At 40.1% G+C, this 22,483-nt stretch overlaps 1 protein-coding gene across 3 annotated transcripts in view; it reads left to right on the top strand.

Annotated features, from left to right (window-relative positions):
• The window catches only part of DDX10 (DEAD-box helicase 10), a 276,223-nt gene that overhangs the window by 151,003 nt on the left and 102,737 nt on the right, over positions 1–22,483 (top strand). For all 3 annotated transcript variants that reach the window (XR_008290714.1, XM_027036452.2, XM_053204134.1), the window contains exons 14-16: positions 4,186–4,305; positions 7,657–7,821; positions 18,731–18,787. Coding sequence is in view for 2 of the 3 variants with exons in the window: in XM_027036452.2 (XP_026892253.1) it covers positions 4,186–4,305; positions 7,657–7,821; positions 18,731–18,787 (342 nt within the window). In the remaining variant the exon portion in view is untranslated. The remainder of the gene's footprint in view (positions 1–4,185; positions 4,306–7,656; positions 7,822–18,730; positions 18,788–22,483) is intronic.

Here is a 22,483-nt window from a genome sequence, read left to right as displayed (position 1 = left end):
ACACAGAATCTGAAGCAGGCTCCAGGCTCTGAGCTGTCAGCACAGAGGCTGACGCGGGGCTTGAACTCAGAAACTGTGAGATCAGGACCTGAGCTGAAGTCGGATGCTTAACCGACTGAGCCACCCAGGTGCCCCATAAAAGTAATGTTTTAAAGAAGGACATGGTCCTTAGTTAAGCTAAGCCACATGTGAAATACACCATCAGTGGACACCCAGAAGATATTTGTTAATGCCACACATTGCTTGGGTGTTTGCCACTCATTTTAGACATTTGTCTCACACGAAAATTTTCCTGGACTCCTCTCCTTATCCTAGACTAGCTGGGGCAGGTACCCTGTTGCATAGATTCATTCATCCTTTTTATTTTTTCTGAACACTTAATACATTTGTGATTAAATAGCTAAAGACATTAAACAGTAGAAAATATTTTTTTCCCCATAGAGTTAGGCCAGGGAGGATTGGGAGCCCCCCTGTCTCTTTCATTGCTCAGTCTCCAGTGTGCATCTTTCATTGCTCAGTCTCCAGTGTGCACTGTGGTGTCTTGTGTGTGGACGATACTCTAGGGTGTATTTGAATGACTGAAGAATAATTCTCAAGTATTGGAGTGAATCCCCAACCTGTCAATGAAATAAAATAAACATGTGTCTTTTCACCCATTTTGCAATTTCTGTTCTTTACAGTGGCTTCCCTAAAATGAACAAATTTGATTATTTTGATGCAAAGATCCCCAAGTGTTGTTACATAATTTCAGTGGTTTCATGGGTCTCCCTAAAGCTCTTGATATAGACTTGAATCATCCCAAGGTTCCACCATGCAGGGCTGGTTTTCTTTTTTCTTTTTCTTTTTAAATATTTATTTATTTTTGAGAGAGAGACACACACAGAGCATGAATTGGGGAGGGGCAGAGAGAGAGGGAGACCCAGAATGCAAAGCAGGTTCCAGGCTCCAAGCTCTCAGCACAGAGCCAGATGCGAGGCCTGAACTCATGAACCATGAGATCATGACCTGAGCCAAAGTCAGATGCTTAACTGACTGAGCCACCTAGGCTCCCCGAAGGTTGGTTTTTTAACTGATCTTTCTTCTATTTTGGCAGTTTTTGGTATTTTTGCTTTATGACTTTTTCTCTCATTCCTGGGACCAGGCCTTTTTTGTATTTTGTTCTAAAAAAATTTCAAACATAAAGAAAAGCTGAAGAAAGTGCACTTTGTACACCAAAATATTCACTACTCATTCTATAATGAAACTCTTACCATATGGCCTTTATCATGTAATTCTCCAACTATTTATCACACTTTTAAATTTAATGCACTTCAGAGTAAGTTGCCAACGGTATTACCCTTTGTACCGTATATACTTCAGCCTGCCTGGCGTTCATTTAAGTTCATTACAGGACTGTTTTTTGAGGTAGAAATTTATGTGCAGTAAAATACACCAATCTTAAGTGTAACATTTGAGGTTTGACAATTACATACACCTGTGTAACTCAAACTCCTATCAAGATCTAGAGTATTACCCCCAGAATGTTGGCTCTGATTGCTCCTCAGCATTTTTTTTTTAAGTGGCGATAACTTACTCCTGTATAATTGTTATTTTTACGTTGTAATGATCCTCTGAGTTTGTGCTCTTTGATCAGCATTCTCTCTGATGACAGAACATTAGCCAACCCATGATCCTCAAGAATTGATCTAACCCTAAAAAGCAAGAAGATCAAGTAGGAATAACCCCGTCACCAACCCTGGCGATTGTGTTGGGGGTGTTCTTTGATAATTGTCTGTGGAGAAAGGTGGGGGTAGGAGTACTGGCTGGGAAGAAGGAAGTGGGGGTCTTATTAATGCCCTGTGTTCACAGGGTGACCTACAGGTGGAAACTTAACCTCAGTTGGCAATCAGCTTCCTAACACCCTGGTTTCTTTTAATGTAGAAGTTTTAATGCCACACAACTTCGTTAATTACCCTCAGAAGTGAGAAAATAAGGACTGTATTATTTCCTAAGGAGAATAATAGTAGTGTATCTCAGAGCACAGTGGTGGGGAGAAGGTTGTGAGGGATGGACAGAGCAGTTTAGGGCCCTGTGCAACCTGGTGGCAGCATGCATGCAGTTGGGGCCAGTGGGGGTTGGGAGGAGTAGATGGAATATCCCATGGGAAGAAGAAATCTGAAACAAATTGAATTTATTTTCATAGAAATCTTGTGAGGTGCAGGTATAATGGGATTGTAACATTATTGATATCTCTCTGATGTAATAAAAACTACTTTAGAGAAGATGAATCTTTTCGTAAGCGTTTTATAGATTTAAAATCTTAGTATGTTCTTTTTTTTTTTTTAATGTTTATTTGAGAAAGGGAGAGAGAGAGAGAGAGAGCGAGTGCGCGCGCACACATGCAGGGAAGGAGCAGAGAGAGAGGGGGGCACAGAATCCAAAGCCGGCTCCAGGCTCTGAGCTGTTAGCCCAGAGCCCGATGCGGAGGCTCGAACCCACGAACCGTGAGATCATGACCTGAGCTCAAGTTGGACGGACATTTAACCCACTGAGCCACCCAGGTGCCCCCAAATCTTAGTATGTTTTTAACTTTGACTTGATACGTGGTCTGAGAAATAAGTGTAATTAGATGGTATGTTTTAGGAACCAGAACTATAAAAAGCAGTGTTAGTAACACCCACATAACAGAACCATTGTACTTAAATTATCATGTTGCAACTTTCTTGTACTTAAATTATCATATTGCAGATACATTAGCTAATTTTCATAATAAGCATTATTGTTATCTAAAAATGTAATGTATTAATAACTTGATACAAACCTCTGTTGTAGTAAATTTGTTATTTTTGATGTCATGGTACTTTATTTTTAAGCATTTTTGTATTATCAGTAATACAAACTTTTTAAAGTGAATTCTTTCTGTTTATTGATTACCATAATATAGCAGTTATAAATAATGTATATCTTCTCAAAGCTTGTGATAACTCGTTTCCTAGATCAGTCCCTCCTTTCTTAGTTTTCATTGGGTGGTTACCTATAACACAGTGGTAAAAAAAAACAATCAGTTAGGAAGCTCCAAGTCTGGGATTTTGCAAAGTAAACCTGTATGCAGTTGGCATGATCTCTTTAGGTAGCTTGAAGAGATCACTAGTGGTATTTGAGGTTTATTTAATACTTAGATTTTGTATATTTTACATTTATTATTAAATTCTCCCAGCCAACCCTATGAGATAGAGGTACTATTGAGGGTCAATTTATAGCTAAAGCACAGAAGTTAAGTAACTTGCTCCTACATAGCTCATAAGTGGTAGTAGAGCTTGAATTCAAATTTGTTGTCTTCACTTTTGCACCAGAAACTTCTCATTCTGTCTGCTTACTCACCTGATGAAGCCTGCCTTAGATTAGTTTACCAACCACCACCGATGGTATTCCTGGATCTAATGTAAGAAACATGGTGCAAATCCCTCTTAGTGGTGAGTTTCTTACTGTCCCTCTCTCATCTGTGCAGGCTGTGGTATGACCTCCACAGCTCCCCATTTCACATGGCTCCCTCAACATTCACTTAGCATAAGTAAGCAGTGGCTTCGTATGTTCACTACCTTGCTGTGGTGGTTTGAGGATGTTAGGTGGGTTCTGATCAGGGTATCCTGCTAAATCATTCTGATTCCATCTCACCTTTGGGCACAGCTTAGTTATCAAAGGCTTTTCCCTGTGTTCATATAGTAAATTAGTGTAATGGGAGTAAGAATGTGGAATTGCAAACAATGTATTGCAGTAATTTTGCTTTCCAGGTAAACATTCTCCTACTCTGAAAATTTAAGTTTGCCCTTGGAATTAGAGCTATTTAAAAAATGTGTTCTGTGTTTTAGCTGGAAGAGAGCTTTATTTACCTTGGATGCCCATTTGTCACATTATCATGAGTTTCTGCTGCTTCAGCATTATCAGGATAGCATGGTTTTAGTAATGGAAGAAATTTTAAAGGTTGCTTATGGCTAACATTTATCTTGTTTACACTTAAGCCCCTATAGTATTGGGGGTATCATTCGTTAAAAAGTCTAATAACTTTATTTCTGGACAGTACTTTTGGTGCTTATTAGCCAGTGAGCAGGAAATATATTCAGTTTTAGAAAGTGTATTGCCAGAGTGAAATTCCTAACGTAAAGCAGCCATTTAACTAATCTCTGTTGTTTGTGTATTTTCACACAGAAGAAAGAACCTTCTAAATCCAGTGTCAAGAAGAAAGTGACCAAGGTCGCAGAAGCAAAAAAAGTAATGAAGAGAAATTTTAAAGTGAATAAGAAGATAACATTTACTGAGGAAGGGGAGGTAAGATTCTTAAATGCTTCATCTCTGAGGTACCTTCCGCTTAGTGTAAAGAGTTTGACTCTCCTGCTGACTTAGCATTCATTAACGAGAGAAAGAAAATGTTCCTTTTTTTTTTTTAAACGTTTATTTATTTGTGAGAGAGAGAGAGCACACGCACGAGCAAGCATAAGTGGGGGAGGGGCAGAGAGTGAGAAGGAGACACAGAATCCCAAGCAGGCTCCAGGCTCCGAGCTGTCAGCCCAGAACCCGACTCAGGGCTCGAACTCAAGAACCATGAGATCATGACCTGAGCCAAAGTCGGACGCTCAACCCACTTAACTGACTGAGCCAGCCAGGTGCCCCAGAAAATGTTTCTTTAAAGCATGCTAAGGCGGTTCCTCTGTTGTCTCGGGCATTTTGTCAGCTGCCATCTGTAAGCAGGAAGGCCTTACTGACAGTAAACTGGGACACTCGTTGGTGCTAATGACACAGAGTTGGTTTTGAACTTTTTAAATTCCATTTTTACAGATTAGACTTTCCTGTCAAAGTGTCCGTCAACAGGTCCTGTGGGAACAAACGCAAGAATCGTAACAAAACCACTTGCCACAGCTTCTTTTCTGGGCCCTCAAAAGTCTCTGCTTTGCGGTTCCTCAGTCTGGATGCTGTATTGGCGTGTTTCTTACTGGTCTGGCTTTGAGGGCATTTTCTGCTTTCACATCATATCAGATGCAGGTGCCCAACTCTCTTGTCACCATTACCTCGGTCTTAGTGTAAATACATACTTGCAGAGTCGGAAAGCTTGCTCGTGAAAAGTCCCTCTGTCACATAACCTTGTTTTTAAAGAGGAAAGAGATGTGGAAAGTTCGTGACTCACATAAGGAGTAATGTTGGGGGGCAGCCACAGCAGGGTCTAACTTGTGTCACCCCCCAGGTTTCCTGTGCTTTCTGGTAGAGTGCTCAGCGCCCCATGCCCCCTGTCCTCTCCTTTCCTTGCCTTGTCTTCTTCTGTTTTCCTCACAGCACTCTTGTGGCTTGACATCCTCTATTTACGTGGTTATCGTCGTTTTCTTCAGCTCCAGTGGAATGAGGGCAGCTACCCAAGGCAGGGTGTCTGTTGACTTTGCTCCCTACTCCATTCCCAGCTCTGAGAACAGAGCCCAGCATACAGTTAACCCAGAAGTTTTTTAAATGGATGAACTATTTTCTAAAATACCAATAAAATAACAGCTTTTAAAATACCGTCATGTAGCACATCAGGTATTTCATTGTCATTAATACAGATGTTGTGTAAACAGGCTGCATACACCGGAGTATTTTTTTTTTTTGAAGTTTATTTATTTATTTTGAGAGAGAGAGAGAGAGAGAGAGAGAGAGAATCCCAAGTAGGCTCCGTACTGTCAGCACACAGCTCAGTGTGGGGCTTGAACTCACAAACCATGAGATCAGGACCTGAGCTGAAATCAAGAGTTGGACCTGAGCCACCCAGGCACCCAGAGTATGTTTTAACTGTGGAGTTAACAGGTGTGGATGTTACTTCGGGGGAAGGGAGCTTGGTGCCAGAAGCCCACCCAGATTTACACTGACAACAGGGAGTAAAGTGGTGTGTGAATCACATGAAAAAAGCGCAATTTAAAGTTGTTGGAAGTTGTAGACAAAGCCTATAGAATTGATAAGTAATGGATCTTCATGAAATTACTAAAAAGAGGTCAGCATCTGAAGCGAGCTTAGCCAGAATATAGTTGTATTACGTCAGATGCTTACTGTAAAGTAAGATTAGTGCTGTTCGTGTAATGAGGATCCTCACTGTGCTTATAAGTTTAACTACACAGATTACTTTGCTCCAAGAAGGATATAAATCCTTAACTGTAAAATGTTTCAATGTAAACTTATTGCTGATAGGAGCTCCATATGGCTTTGAGCCACGTTGAAACTTCTGCTCTAAAATTCTGAAAGAACTTTGCATTGAGCCCACAGATGCAGAAGCTTCTTTCACATGGTCGCGAGGCAGGGCTGAGGAGTCTTAGCGTGGATGCCATGCCTGCTCCCTCTCACTCCTTCCTCATTGTCCGTGGCCTCCCATCGTGGCTGCACAGGCAGTGACATTCGTGATCCCTGGTCCCTGCTGCGGGGATCCCATCTGGAAGAATGGCCGCAGTGGGCAGTGACAGGAGTGAGAGGAGGCAGTGATACCTGTGACGCGCAGGCCTACAGCTTCTCTTTGCACGTTCATGAGCAGCCTTTCAAAATGGTGGCAGCTACTGAAATCCTCTGGCAACCAATCACTTGTTCAAATAAGAGAATAGGTTTTGTCTGAATTGTCTTGAGTTTTATAGTGTTAGATCTGGAAGATTACTGAGTCCAATAGACCTTTTCTTATTTTTCAGAAAAAGACCCAGGTGCCCAGAAATGAAGGAATTTATTCAGGATTCTGCAGTCGGGCCATCAGAAAAGCTGGGACATTAAACCAGGTCCCCTGACTCCAGATCACTGCCCTGATTTCTGTGTTACCGTGTTCCTAACCATAAACTGTGTGTGTAAATTCCATAGATTTGAGCCAGCTCCTGAAATCTAAACTAATTTTTTTCTTTGCTTAGTTATTTTAGTCTTTATGTGTAGTACTGGCTGCTAGGTGATTTATCGATCAATTCTGAGTATCTGATAATATGCCAGATACTGTACTGGGCTCTGAGAGTACATGAACAAGATAGATGACTGCCCTCAAGGAGGTAAATTCTAGTCAGAAGAACAGGGAAGTAAAACCACAGGGGATGGTGAGAGAAGTGATGGGGGTGTTGGCAGTCGCTGGCAGAGATGATTTGGAACCGAGCTGGTGGAGCACAGCACACTGAGAACACTGTTTGAGATGATGTTGAAGCAACTACCTTTTCCTCCAAAGTATTTCATGGCGTTTTCCTTTAATCCTGCCGTCACTGGATCATGGCAGCGTTACTTTATCCTGACCAGGACAGTCTTTTTTGCGGGTTTGCCCACTTCAATTCTAAAGTTTGTTAGAAAGCTTAAGAAATATAGGTTGTGGGGCGCCTGGGTCGCTCAGTCACTTGAGCGTCAGACTTCGGCCCAGGTCATGATCTCTGAGTTTGTGAGTTCCAGCCCCGCGCCATGCTCTGCAGTGACAGCTCAGAGCCTGGAGCCTGCTTTGGATTCTGTGTCTCTCTTTCTCTCTCTCCACCCCTCCCACACTCATGCTCTGTCTCTCTCAAACAAACATTTAGAAAAAAATAAAGAAGAAATATAGGTTGTAAGGCAGAAAGTGGAAAATACACCGTTTCAAAATCATTCTGCCAAGGGAAATGGTTTTCTGTTGATGTTCCCTGTTTCGTGCACCATACTAAACCTTTTTCCTGCCTGCAGTCGGTTCAGCAGTGGCCTCAGATGCAGAAGTCTGTCTCCAAGGATGCCGAAGAGGAGGAGGACAGCACTGGGGGCATCAACTTAGATAAAGCAAAGGAAAGGCTTCAAGAAGAGGACAAATTTGACAAAGAAGAGTATAGGAAGAAGATCAGGGCAAAGCATCGGGTAAGTTTTCCATCTTGGATTAATACTGAGTGACATTTACTATGTCCCTAAATATATCTAGATATTCATTAGTTGTTCATCAGTAACCATGTTACTGTCTTCTTTGCTTTCTCTAACGCTTCTTTTTCTGTGGATATTTTGTCATTTTATCTGGTCTCCTTTTTTGATTTTGCTGGTGGAATCTTTGTGGAGTGACTGGTGTCTGAAAACATTGCCCACATCTACTTTTGGTTGAGGTAACCCAAATAATGTTAGTGATTTCTTTTTAGTTAAAGCTTTGATTTTGAGATTATTATAATTTCACATGTTGTTGACTCTGTTACTCTCTCATCCCATGTGCTCCATTTCTAGAATTTTTGCCATTTCAGGAATGTTATGTAACTAAAGCATCGTAATATGTATGTAGCCTTTTGAGATTTGCATTTTACACTGAGCAGAATTCTATGTAGATTCACCCACGTTGTTGTGTGTATCAGTACCCAGTATGGATGTACCACAGGCTGTTCACCATTGACCTGTTTAAGTGACATTAATGTTTCAGCTTAAACTTTATCATTGAATTTCTTCCCATAGCAGTTAGTTGATAATGCATGGAAGATTTACTTAGTGTATTAAAAAAAAGAAAAGAAAGAGAGATAGAGGAACAAAGAAAGAAAAATAAAGAAAGTAATTAACCTTGTTAAAGAGAGAGTGCTATAGCATGTGCACTGTTAGCCTTACACTTGGTAGTTTTCTGTTATCCTTGAAATGGACTACTCCATTCCAGTCACTTAGTGACATCACTGTCTTCTCAGACTACTTAATTCCCATAAAAGTGGGTATTTCTCTAAGTCATTGAGTTAGTTAATGAAATAAGACAGATTTAACATTTTTAAGGATGGTTCTCTAGCATGCCCTTGAGACAGGAATGACTTCGGGGGAACATAGTATCATGGTTAAGGCTGTCTGCCATAATATGAAATTCTGGGTCAAGAACTTGTAAGCCTTTGGATGTGGACATTACTACATCCTGAGAAGGATTTTTGTGTTTTTTGACTCCTGTTTGACCTTATAACGACTGAGTGGCTCAGTAAACTTTTCTAGAACAGTGGTTCTCATTCCTTCAAGGTTTGATGCCACTTTGCAGTAGTGTTTGATGAATAAAAAGAAGCAGACACTGAAGATAGCTTCAGGGATGGAAATGCAGGTGAAAAAATCATTCCAGAAATGTGGGGAACAGATGAACCTCAGATATACTGTTTGCAGTTGAGAATGTTATCACGCAAACAAAACATTTCATGCATTGCTGTTTATTACAGTACTTTAAGTTGAAAGTTAGCACTAATTATGTTATTAAAATTTTTAATAATGTTAAGAATGCCAGCAGTGTGTCACGTTTCAGCTTACACTTCACTTAGAGCACTTATCTGGGGAGACTGAACTAAAGGACCTTTATCCTTTATGTTTATTTTTTTAAGTTTATTTTCGAGTGAGAGAAAGAGAGAGAGAGTGAGAGAGTGTGTGTGTGTGCGTGCGAGTTGGGGAGGGGCAGATATAGAGAGTGAGACACAGAATCCGAAGCAGGCTCCAGGCTCTGAGCTGTCAGCACAGAGCCCGATGCAGGGCTCTAACCCATGAACCATGAGATCATGACTTGAGCCGAAGTTGGATGCTTAACTGACTAAGCCACCCAGGCACCCCTAGACTGACTGACTGACTGACTTTATTTATTTACTTATTTTTAACATTTATTCATTTTAAGAGTGAGAGAGACAGAGCACGAGTGGGGGAGGGGCAGAGAGAGAGGGAGACACATAATCAGAAGCAGGCTCCAGGCTCTGAGCTGTCAGCACAGGGCCTAACGCGGGGCTTGAACTCACGGACTGGGAGATCATACCTGAGCTGAAGTTGGACGCTTAACTGACTGAGCCACCCAGACGCCCCATATTTTTAAATCTAGCCAGCAGTAAAGGCAGCAGGAGGCATTTACATAAAGGAAAGCTTTCCCACTCTTGCCCTTTCTTGTCTCCCCCTCCCTTCCTCCTCTCATGTGTGGAAGTTACTGCATCCAGGTTGTGGAATATTTTTTCTGAAATCTTTAGAAACTTAATTTCAGTTTGACTAATTGTGCATTTATTACAGTGTGTGCTAGGCTTTGTGAGGAGAGAATACTTAAAATACATGAGTTTCTCTGTCTCTTGGAAGATTATAATTAAATCATAGTTAACTGTGGATATTCCATCACTGCACAAAAGCTTTTTATACCTTTTTTTTTACGTTAACATTTTCAAAATGAATAATATATTCACATTGTTCTAAAATAAAGATCATACAAAAGCTAATGTTGGGAAATCTTGCTTCTGCCGATGCCTGTCATTCTCACTTATACCTACCCCTGTAGGTAGCTATTTTTATTAATTATTAATGTATCCTGGCCGTTTCTTTATGCAAATGCAAGTAAACAGAAATAAATACAGATCCTTATTTTCTCCCTTTGTTACAAGAAAGGTAAGTATACTATATGTAGATTGTTCTGCACATTTCCATCTTCAGTTACTTTTGTGCTTTTAAATAATTCATTTTCTTTGCACCATTGTTAAAAGTAGCATATGATATTTAAGCTATCGCTGTGATTATTTCGTGGCAAGGTTGAACAGAGCAGTTTGGGCTGACACAGCTGTGAGAGAAATCACAAGAACTTCACATACTACTAGTTTCAAAGTCAGTACCTTTCTAACTAAAATAGATAGGGGTCTTTAACAGGAAGCCACAGCTGGTGATTTTGCACAGAATGGCTGTATTCTGCACACAGGTAACCCATGGCATCCTTTCCATGTCAGAAGTTGAAAATGTTGTGTAGCCTGAAAAAAGTGCAAGGAAATAACTAAAATAGTGTTCTGTCTGTTCAACTTGAATGTAAATGCTATCTGAATCGGATATGATTACTTTCTCGGTATTTGCATCAGTAGAAATTATTACTTACACAGATGTAAGTATTTGTGTATTAAATTAGAAGATTTCATGTTTGAGCACTTTAGACTTAGTAAGTTTATTATAATGGCATATTTAAGACCGTGCAGGTGCTCAGTTCAGCCACGCACCAGGCTGCCGTGGACTGCATTTCTGCCTCGAAGACACGGCAAGTTTGAACGTTTGGCTTATTTGGCAGGAAGAGTGTGATAAGGAGGAGTCCTTGCCTTTGAGCCCTAAGTCTGGCATTGCCTGGTCCGGGTGAGATTCCCAGTCACCAGTTTGGATTGCACTGTCTTGTTGTGTAAAGGGGGAAATGGGAGTTCCTGCCAGATGGTCAGGGGGCCCCTCTGGCTCTGTGTGTATAGGGAGGATATGGGAATAAAAGTACCCCTTTTTGTTTGGAAAATGGAATTTTAATTGGTCATCTCTTCCTGCTGGCAAGAAGGGTTTCTACCTTGATGATAAGGCCTCCTTCTTATTTGCTTATTTTCCAGTGGTTACTAAAATATTATTTTATAAATTAAACATATTATCAGTCCTGCACAGATTATTTTATCTTAATTGCCTTATCTGAATACATTATTGGTTTTGAAATCATATTTTTTTTCCTAATTGAGTATATTACTTACCGTAATGACAATTCTTAGTTCTTCTAGCATAAGGTTTTACCTTGGGCAAATGTAATTATGTTTCCCTTGAAGTCGTCCCTCATAATTTTGTTATTTCTTTGGAAGAATACTGAGAAGAATTGTATGTCCCTAAAGAACTCTTGAAGTACTAACTTAGGGTCTGGGGATAACCTTTACTTACTTAAGATAGGAAGAAAGAGATGAAGAAACTTGACAAAAAATTGAGTAGGGGATGTGCCTAAAAGAATCTTACATGTAAAAAGAAAACTCTACAAAATCTGTATTTTATTTATTTTTTATTTTTTTTTAGAGAGAGGGAAAGAGAGTGTGAGCAGGGAAGGGGCAGAAGGAGAAGGGGAGAGGGAATCTTAGGCAGACTCCACACTTGGTGCGGAACTTGACACGGGGCCTGATCCCATGACCCTGGGATCATGACCTGAGCCGAAGTCATTAGTCGGACGCTTAATTGACTGAGCCACCCAGGTGCCCCACAAAATCTGTATTTTTAAAAATACCTGTCAATTTTAGGAGTTTTCATAATTTAGGAATGTTCTTTCAGCATGTTCACAATGTTTCATGATTATATTCTGGTTTAAAAGGGTAACATTTAATATCTGTGGGTTTTGTCTTAATGATTTTGAAGTAGTTGTTTGCTCCTGCTGTTTACAGTTACCAGCTTTGCCCCTGGTTTTGAACGTGCTCTCAGTCTCTGTGATACAGGACTCTGCTGTTCATTGTCACCCTTCATGCTGACAGACCAATTCTTGACTCATATTTTCATCTACCAAACTCTGAAAGCTCTGTAATTTCTACTGTGGCTCAAGTAAATATCTTCTTTGTCCTAAAGGTTTAGAAGCTGAGCAACAAGAATTTTAACTAGTTTATAACACAAACAAAAGAGCTGGTACAGTGTCCCTGGGAGTAAATTTAGCTTCCTGCTCCTGGAACTCCGAGCTGCCCACTCTGTGGACGTCAGGGGACCTTGTGTAACTGCTCTGGTCACTGAGTCGGCAGCCTTATTTATCTTTGCTGAGTCTTTATTTATTTATTTATTTATTCATTCATTCATTCATTCATTCATTCATTCATTCATTCCCCAGTCCTCACCTTTCCCTGGCGGCTCATAGGAAGCTGTACTTAACTAGGCCTGTTACTCTTTTCTGTGTTGAACCTTTTGAAACCACTCATCAGAAGTAAAATTATAGCAGGAGCTATAATTTTTTTCATATTAGGCCATTAGTAAACTAGTATATCCTAAAGGCAAAACCAGTACATTTGCATGGAAACAATGTGTTTTCTTGCCATTCAGTCAGAACCCTCAAAGGTGGGCTGTGGATCACGTCAGTGAAAGACGTCTTTTACTTGAATGGAGTGAAAATCTGCTTTGTGGTGTGTGTCATCATTCTTAGCTCTGGAAGATAACTTGTATTTAGGCTGATAATATCTGCTAGAACAGCTGGGAGTGGAGAGAAGCAATACATCATGAAGTTCTCTTTCATTTTCTGGAAATTTGCTTTGAGTGCTTTATCGGTTTCGGATTATAGGTTTAGATAACACAGCCATGCCAGGATGGGGCTTGGACTGCTTGCAAAGATCGTACTACTAGCATGAACGGAAGGTTAGAAAAGAGTTAAAGGGACCTTTTATTTATTATTTATTTAGTTATTTATCTATTTATATTTATTTTTATTTATTTATTCATTTATTTTCAGTGTTTATTAATATTTTGAGAGAGACAGAGTGAGAGTTGGGGGAGAGCAGAGAGAGAGGGAGACACAGAATTTGAAGCAGGCTTCAGGCTCTGAGCTGTCAGCACAGGGCCCGACGCGGGGCTCGAACTCACAAACTGCGAGATCATGACCTGAGCTGAAGTCGGATGCTTAACTGAGCCACCCAGGCACCCCAGGGACTTTTCAGGAAGTCTGTTTCTTTTTTGTCTTTGTTGACACGGAATTGAGTTGCCATTGAGTCCACGTATCTAAAACATAAATGTATATGATATCAGGAAGGAGGGGAGCAATAATCAGGCATCTGCAGTGCTGTGCTTTGCATGTGTTATTGAGTTAGTGCTAACAGTTAACTTCTGAGAAAAGTGAGCTAGCTTCAAATTACAGATGATAAAATAGACTTAGAAGGAAGGATCAAGTAATTTTCCATGGTCCCATGAGTCACAAATGGCAGGCCTGGGGCTCTTACCCCAAGGTCTTTGTTATTCTACAGACTCTTTTTTTTAACTATTTGTTCTGTTTGAACTACCTTAAACCATCAGGCATTCTCTTACAACAGCTAACTCTGAAACAGTGAATGAAAGGGTGAGAATAGGAGTGGAGGATTTTGAGGAAGGAATGACAAATAATGGAAATTGTTCATGTTTCCAGAGCAAGGCCATTGCTGTCAAATACATTAAGGAATAAAGTAAGCGTGGTGGTTAGTAGCTTAGTTTAGGACCCAATACTAATAATGTCTTTGCTTGAGTGTTCATTCAATATCTATATAATTACTAGCACCAGAGTCCATTTTTAAGTAATTGTGAGTCTAAGAGCCTAAGGCCTTGTCGAAGACTGGTCTGGCTCAGATGACCTTAAGAAATTTTACTGTTGTCAGCAATGTCATCATGAGAATAAGGGACTAAACATCTGGTGCTTAATTCCAAATTGGACTTAATGAATAAAGCTTACTTTCAGGGGAGGAAAGGAGATCCTCTTTTTGTATATCCCCATCCCTTTTCCAGTTTCAGCCCTTCCTACTACCATCACAGCAAAGTGTACTATAAAAAAGGAGCTCTGGGGCGCCTGGGTGGCTCAGTCGGTTAAGTGTCCAACTTTGGCTCAGGTCGTGATCTCCAAGTCCGTGAGTTCGAGCCCCGCGTCGGGCTCTGTGCTGACAGCTCAGAGCCTGGAGCCTGCTCCAGATTCTGTGTCTCCCTCTCTCTCTGACCCTCCCCCATTCATGCTGTCTCTCTCTGTCTCAAAAATAAATAAACATTAAAAAAAAGATCTATTTAGAAAAGGAGCCAGCCCGTTACTGTGGAACCTTTCTGATTTAGAGATGTCTGCCTGAGAGGTTTCTCTTTATATTCCAAAGAGCTTAGACCATTTTGTGATACTCAGTTCAGCAGCTTGATACATGGGCCCTCCTTCATATTCAGCATCCAAAATAAGACATTTAAATACTCAAAATTGCGTAGATCTCATCAACTGCGTGGCAAGTCTTTGAGCTGTTTATCATCTCTATTTTTTATTGTTGAAATAAAGTGGGATCATGCGATTTTTTTTTTCTAAACACCATATGATGTTTGAGAGGTGAGGTGGTGGTTGTTAGATTGATGGTTAATGGCTGGAGATTGTGGTTAAGGAACATGGGCGGAGCTTGGTGCTAATGTAATCAATATGTCTGACAAGGCCAGATCATAGACTAAAAACACCAGGGGAACTAGACTGTTTGGCCAACCCTTAGAAGCCCACCATGGGGCTTGGCACATAGTAGCTCAGCAGATGTTTCCAGATATACTTACTTTTCTCCCTGTCTTCATATCCTTGTTGGAGTTGTTACAGATTTATATATGGAAGAGGGAACATCAGAGAACCTTGCTTTGTTCGGAGTCCCTGGGAAGGATTTAGGTTAACTGGGATTTTGTTGTTGTAGGGTAGGGGGTGTCTTCAGGGCCAGAAATCTTTGTAATCATTCTTTTATTCACTTCTGTTGAGCCAATTTTCTTCCCTGAAAAAGAGGTTCATGTAGTACTGAAAGAAGGATAGATGTCTCCTGCTGCTCTCTCTGACAGCTGGGAAATTGATTCCTTACCAAACTGACACAGTCACCTGATACTCATTCAAATAGCTTATGCTTCCACTAGCTCCTGAGTTGTATTTCCAAATCTGTGAATTTCCAAGATTGCCATAGAATGAAATGATTTAAATAACGTAGTCCTGTCTGCTGATGAAATTCATACTTCATGGTATTTGCTTTTCTGGAAGCTAGGGATCTATTGTTTGTGAGAAGCCAGAAGAGGTATAATAACATCTGTAAAGAGGGTGTTTTGTACCTTGAAATGTGATTTTTCTGTTTTCCTATCCCTTGTGTATTTGGTTTCTATTATTGAATTTCACGCTCTTCTTACATTTAATCATTTGTAGGATGGTAAGACTAAAGATAAGATGTTGCCTTATTTTTGTGTGGCATAAAATAGCTTTTGCTACCAATGTGTCCTCAAAAATGAAATAGGAAAATAAAGGATTTGAAACATTTGAACCACAAAAAATTAAGAGAGAGGGAGAATAACCTCAATTGCTCAGTCTAATAAAATTTAATTATTTTATTAAAATAAAAGTCGTTGTACTCCAACCTTTATCTTTTTGTCTTGTCATTTTTAACATCTATAAATCATATGTATATATTTTTAAAAAGAAATTTTTTCCTGCCTTAGTAAAGGAAAAAATGTACTTTCTTCTTATATCTGTTTCCTAAATTTTGGATTACCATAAATTCTACTTTCTGTTTTTTCCTCTGTTTGAAGACTGATGTTTACTCCTGCCTCTTTTCAGGTAGAGTGGTAATAGCTTTTTAAGATAAGAAGGAAAAGTTTTCTTTTTTTTTTTTTTTAATTTTTTTTTTCAACGTTTATTTATTTTTGGGACAGAGAGAGACAGAGCATGAACGGGGGAGGGGCAGAGAGGGAGGGAGACACAGAATCGGAAACAGGCTCCAGGCTCTGAGCCATCAGCCCAGAGCCTGACGCAGGGCTCGAACTCACGGACTGCGAGATCATGACCTGGCTGAAGTCGGACGCTTAACCGACTGCGCCACCCAGGCGCCCCAAGAAGGAAAAGTTTTCTAATTTTCCTTATGTTTCACCGAGTATTGAAAGTTCTTTTTATTTATACTTAAGCTCCATGTCCTGCTCGTGGTCACTCCCTATTTTAAAGGTTTTGGATGTCCCTCATGCATCTGGGACTTGTGGTAGAAATGTTACAAGGAAAAATTAGCCCATTTGTATGCCCATGTGAATTCTGATGGCCAGGTAAAATTTGAAATTTATAATGTCCTTCCTTGACGATAATGAAGTAATACTGGAGTTCCTTAGCAGTGGAAAATTGTCAATATGTTCTTTTCTGCTAGATTAAAATGACTAGACGAAAAGGGCCAGAGTGGAAATTATGTTTACTTGAATAGAAAGGGTTTTTCCGATGTGAACATATTGAGGTTATTGTTTGGAACTTTGAAGTGCCATTTTCAGATCCTCTAATGCGTTGGGAGAAGGCCAGTTACTGAATAATTACAACAAAAATTTGTGTGACTGTTAAATGTGGTTAATTATCTTCTTTTTCCCCCTCTGCACAGAGACTGGCAAAAATTAATTAGATAATGTCCACAAATTCTCTCGGGGGGGAAAAATGCTATTAGGATGAAAAGACCCATACGGTAGCAGACCATTATTAATAAAAAAAGAAATGGAATATTTGTCTTAAACATGTTGATAAGACAAAAACACTATGCATCCACAAAACAATTATGCTTTCTAATGGAGGGGAGAGTGGGGAGAGGTGTGCTGGAATTGAAGGAGGGAAGGGGGGGAAGTGTCCTGGGGTTGAGAGAGTGAGGATGTTGGCTCCTTAGACCTGGTTTTAGTCTAAGCTTCATCATTGGCTGGCTGCGTGATCCCAGATGTTACTTAATCACCTTGGTTCAGTTTTTTCATCTATAAAATGGAAAGAATAATACTTGCAAAGTTTTTTTAAATAGCTTAAAAAGTATATGTAAGGGGCGCCTGGGTGGCTCAGTCGGTTAAGCATCCGACTTCAGCTCAGGTCATGATCTCATGGTCCATGAGTTCGAGCCCCGCGTCGGGCTCTGTGCTGACCGCTCAGAGCCTGGAGCCTGTTTCAGATTGTGTCTCCCTCTCTCTCTGACCCTCCCCCATTCATGCTCTGTCTCTCTCTGTCTCAAAAATAAATAAACGTTAAAAAAAAAAAGTATATGTAAAATGCCTAGTATACTGCTGTTTAATTCAGAGGTATTAGTGTTTGTAAGAAATACAATGTAATAATGGTGTGTTAATGGGCATATGTTTTTATAAAAGTTCAGTTTCATCACTCTCGTTATCTGATGTTTTGCACGCCTATATTTTATGTAGCTTTAGTTTTAAAATAAGTTTGAGCAGCATAGCAGTTGAAAGTCACTGTGACCTTCAAAAACCCAGAAACTTCTTTTTGTAGGACATAGAACTGAAGTGTGTGTAAGAGAGAAGAGGGATGATATTACAGATACGTGCATCCACAAACTAGAGCCAACTCTCAAACTAAGCGTGATGATTAGTTGTTGTAAATCCTTTTCTTTAATATTATTTTGCTATTTTCATCTATTTTGTAGCCTGTTTTGTAGACAGAGACAGAGTGTGAGCACGTGAGGGGCAGAGAGAGAGGGAGACACAGACCCCGAAGCAGACTCCGGGCTCCGAGCTGTCAGCACAGAGCCGACACGGGGCTCGAACTCATGAACCGTGGGATCATGACCTGATCCAAAGTCAGACACTTAACCGACTGAGCCACTCAGACTTCCCAAGACGAGCCTTTTTATTATTTTAACACTTGGTTTTTGAAGGGAAAAAGAGGTTGTTTTTATTTAAAAGAAAACTATTTTCAACTTTAGCTGGGTTGTTTTGTTTTGAATTTTAATATTGTGCATACTAATTTATTGTGCATACTAATTTTTTCCTTACTTTAAAAAATGTCAGTGTTGTGTTTTGTGCCTACTTACAATCATTGGAAAACTAATGGAGCAATTATAAAACAATATAATAAAATAACAAGCTTTGTAGGAATGAATTTCTGTTGTTATCTGTTTGAGAAAATGTAGCCACTTTTCTAAGAACAGATTTCATATCCTTATAGATTTTGCTTTAGATAGAGAAAAAGGGAAATACCATGAATGCATTTTTTTCCTATTTATTCTAATAGCTGACATTGATTGTGTACCAGTTATACGTTGGACATTGTGCTAAGCACTTATGTATAGTATTTTATATAATTCTTAACACCAGTTTTAGGAAATGTGTGTTCTTGTTATCTTCATGTTTCAGTGAGAAAATGAGAGTTACAAAATGCAAATAAGTTGCCCCAGATTGCACAGCTAGCAGGTGGTAGAAGTCTGTCTCCACATCTTAATGATTATGATAACTTATGCCATTCCCATCGAGGGCATTCAGTAAGTATTTATTGAAAAATGAATGCCAGGTATCAGTTGGCTTTAAAAAAAAAAGTCAAGAATGTGTAGTCTGATTTACATGTAATCAAAGTTTATATCCTGCTAATTCCCCCTTCTTCTTGTAGGAGAAAAGACTGAAGGAAAGGGAAGCCAGAAGAGAAGCCAGTAAGAGACAAGCAAAGGTAAGGATTAATATTTTTTATGAGAAAAATGTTAGTAACATTGAATGGGATTTAAATATTCTGCTTGTCCATATGCATTTTTATATTTATCTGTATGTCATGACGTTCAAATTGGATATAAGTCCATGTGTCCTTGTCATTTACTTTCTCCCAATTATTTCTTTCCTCTGTGATGCAGGATGAAAAATGCATAAGATAATTTGTTTGCTGGCCTTTGCCCTACTGCTCCCGCCACCTTTTCCCATTCTATTTTGTGCCTATTAAATACGGGAGAAGGTTGGCTTTGTGGACCAAGCTTGGCAGGATTTTACACTCTGTCGTCTTTTGACCAGGCAGACAGCTGTGTGGACCCAGCTTCATAGTAGATGACTCTGAGAGCACTGATTGCTTCACTTCAACTCCTAGAAGCTAGGGGAGAGCACTCCGTATCGGGTACCTTTAGTGTATCCTATAAACAGACAGCACAGTATCGCTTATGTACGTACCGTTGTGAACACCATCCATGTGCAGCTATAGTTTTTATCTGGTGTGTTGGACACTGAGAATGGTTCAGCTTCTGCATTCTGAGGTCATTGAGCACAAATGATTTGCTAGAACCAGGACCCGGTAACGTATGTTATTTCTCATGCCGTATCTCACTGTGCTATGCCTGACTAGCCATGATTTCCTCTTGGCAGTTAGCAAAGATCTGACTCCCTTGAGTAAGCCCATAATATTCTTTGTCATTTTTTCCATGCTGGCCATAGCACTTAGAGAGCAAGTCAGAGATGATAACTCATTTTATAGTTCTGAAGTGGGAAGCAATTACTCTGCAGAGTAAGATGAAAAGACTGTTTATATTCAGTATTAAATATCACTCTGTCTTCAGACGTGCCCGAAAACGAGAGCCATTGTGTGTGTGGCCTGACTGCGAAATCAGGTGGTGGATTCTGCATATGCTTTTAAAATGCAGACGTGAACTGTCACGGCATAGAAATTACATCTTAGGGGCTGTCGTGGGAAAAATTTAAATTTAAGAGGAAAACTTTAAATCTAACAAAAGCATTTGATATTCATGAATATTGCATGTTCATCATAAAACTAAACTTACTTTATTTCACTGAGAAGCTCTCTTTTCTGCATAAAAAATTATGAAATGAAAGATGTAATCTGGAGCCAAAAGAAAGCTTGGTTACTGTATTTCCTTTGTGTGGATTCACACATATTCGTGTATATTACTAAAATGTTTTTGTTTTTGTTGTTGTTGTTGTTGTTGTTGTTGACGACAATGTGTGCTTCACCTGTTGTAGTGGTTTAAATCGTAAGAAGTTGCTCTCACCTGTGGGCCTGCCTCTTGTGCCTCTTATTTTTTTGGGAGTTGGTGTATGCGTTTGGATTTGGTACTGTGCCAGCGGGGAACTAAGCATAAAGCTGGAAACACTGTCAGTTCGGTTTTTCTATTGGGGCAGTTCTCTAAAATGAACTCCTCCAGCTCAGCCCACCCTTCCACTTTCTACCCCCGTAAATGTTCATCATCTGTTTGTTTCCTGGCATGTGACAAGAAATGAAGACACCTCATTTCTGTCTGACCAGTAAGGCTCATCCTGGAAACAAACAGAAGAGGCTCTGTGGCCACCGTGGCTCTGCTGCTCGGCCAGAAGTGCTCAGTAGACAGAGGGTATGCTTCCCTCCCGCTCTGGGTGGTAGAACTGCCTCCCTTTCACGACCTCGACTGCGTGCTCCGAGGCGGCAGGCCTCCCGTAGGAGTGATTCTAGCAGAGGGGCAAACGGCCGTTTGTAGCCAGGCCTCCAGCGTTCCCGTGAGACAGCAAGGGCTGGCAGCGGTGGCAGATTCAGGCTGACCGTCGGAGCCTGAGGAGTTAGCTCGGGTCAGCCTTTTTGTGCCCTGCTTCTTCTCAAATGAAACCGGCAGGATGGAGATTCTCGTGGCTTTTCAGGTGCCCTTTGGAAATAGAACCAGAAGATCTAATTGAGAGAGACGGTGGAAAAAGGGGTGATGGCCCTATCTTCTGTAATGTCTAAGAAGAAATGCCTGGTGTGAATTACCAGATTTCCCTATTGTCTTTGTGCGTGTGCTTTAAATCATGGATGAGTCATTGTTAGAGTAGATTTTATCCCCTCTTGAGTATGTTTCCATGTAATCATTGTGTGACTTGTGGCTCTGTCTTCTGAGGCCCTTTGTTCACCTTCAGGCTAGAGCATCTTTCAGTTACTCAGCCTGCAAGATATCTAGATGATGCCTTAGTGGTGAGAGGAAGTGGTCTTCTCAGACCTACTGTGCCAGGACGTGTAGTGTCACGTGTAGTGTCACTGGCCAGAGCTCTGTGAAGAGTCTGCAGGCCACTGACTGCGAGAAAGGGAGATGCCCATGGCTCTTTGTGCCTGGTTTTGCGCTCCATTTGGCAAATACCATGCCATACAAGGAGGAACATAGAAGACAGAATACGTATTTTTTTAACTGGCAAAAAAAAGCATTCAAGTGAAAATTAATGGATTTGTCTTTATTTCCCAAAAAGGTGAAAGCTTAATGATAATGTGTGGTTTCAGTTTTATAAATGATGGTTGGTGGTTCTCTCTTCCGACATAGAAAATATTACTAGGAAAAGTTGTTTGAAAGATGGAGTGCAGTGAAACCCAGTCGGAATGGACCTCTCAGCATTCTGATGGAACTCTTTGTTAAAAGGCAGATGTACGACTTGCCTAGAAAATGTTATGTGCGGTGCCAAGAGTAGGAAAGAAACATGAACTTCAAACTCTTGAGGTTTTCTGGGAACCCAGTACTTAATGATTTGGAGTATGGAAGTGTTGTGAGTATCAAAACTTTGTTCAGCAGAGAAATATTTGAACTGCAAAATGGACTTTTTACTTTGACAGGATGTGTGTGTTCTTATAACTTAGAAATTTTAAGCTAAGAGATGAAACAGGCAGTTGTAGCAATGATCAATAGACCACATGTCTCTTGAGGTTCAGGGAGGTTCCATAATCCTGGAAATGCAGCCTCACCCCTTCCTTCAGCTTCCCTCCTGTTACTCTGATAGTCACAAGTGCTTGTACTAACCTCCAGCGTCTGCAGTGATTATGCAGAAACGTAAAGAAAAGAACAACAGTGCTGAAACTTGAAGAAATAGATCCCCGGAAATATCTCTGTGCTATGCTGCTTTTGAAAAGAAAGTAGAATTTATTAAACAGAAGTATGAGGTTGATAAAACTAACAATGACTATGAAGGAATAAAGAGTAGGAAATAGCTCACAGGCACTTAAACGATGGAAAGTTAGGTGTTGCTTGAGTATATTACACATGCTTTGGTAGTTGTTATTTTTTTAGGTGTGGGGAAAGTTCTATTAAAATAACTAAAATGCCCTATGAGTGTGAAGTTTTATACTAGTAAACTTTAGCTTAATTTTTCTCTAGTTTGTATTGCTTTTTTTTTTTTTTTAACTTTAGTGACCCTGGGACACTTTACTTATTTGCTTAACAAATAGTGGTCTTAGAAAACAGTTCTTTGGATACCTCAGGTGGTCTCAGTTAGTTCTTTGAGGAGATAGGATGCAAAGAAATAGGAGTTGTATAACTTTAGAACATGAGTAGACCTGAGAGATGGTCTGGAGTGATTTTCTAATCTTTTGGTCTATAATTATCTTTTTTTTTCTAGCCACTGATAGTTTCACATAGCAAAGCTGCATTTATTCACTTTG

The sequence above is a fragment of the Acinonyx jubatus genome, chromosome D1 (assembly GCF_027475565.1).
Source record: "Acinonyx jubatus isolate Ajub_Pintada_27869175 chromosome D1, VMU_Ajub_asm_v1.0, whole genome shotgun sequence".
NCBI lineage: Eukaryota > Metazoa > Chordata > Mammalia > Carnivora > Felidae > Acinonyx > Acinonyx jubatus.
The sequence above is the reverse complement of the archived record's forward strand: the minus strand, read 5'-3'. Positions and strand labels throughout refer to the sequence as shown.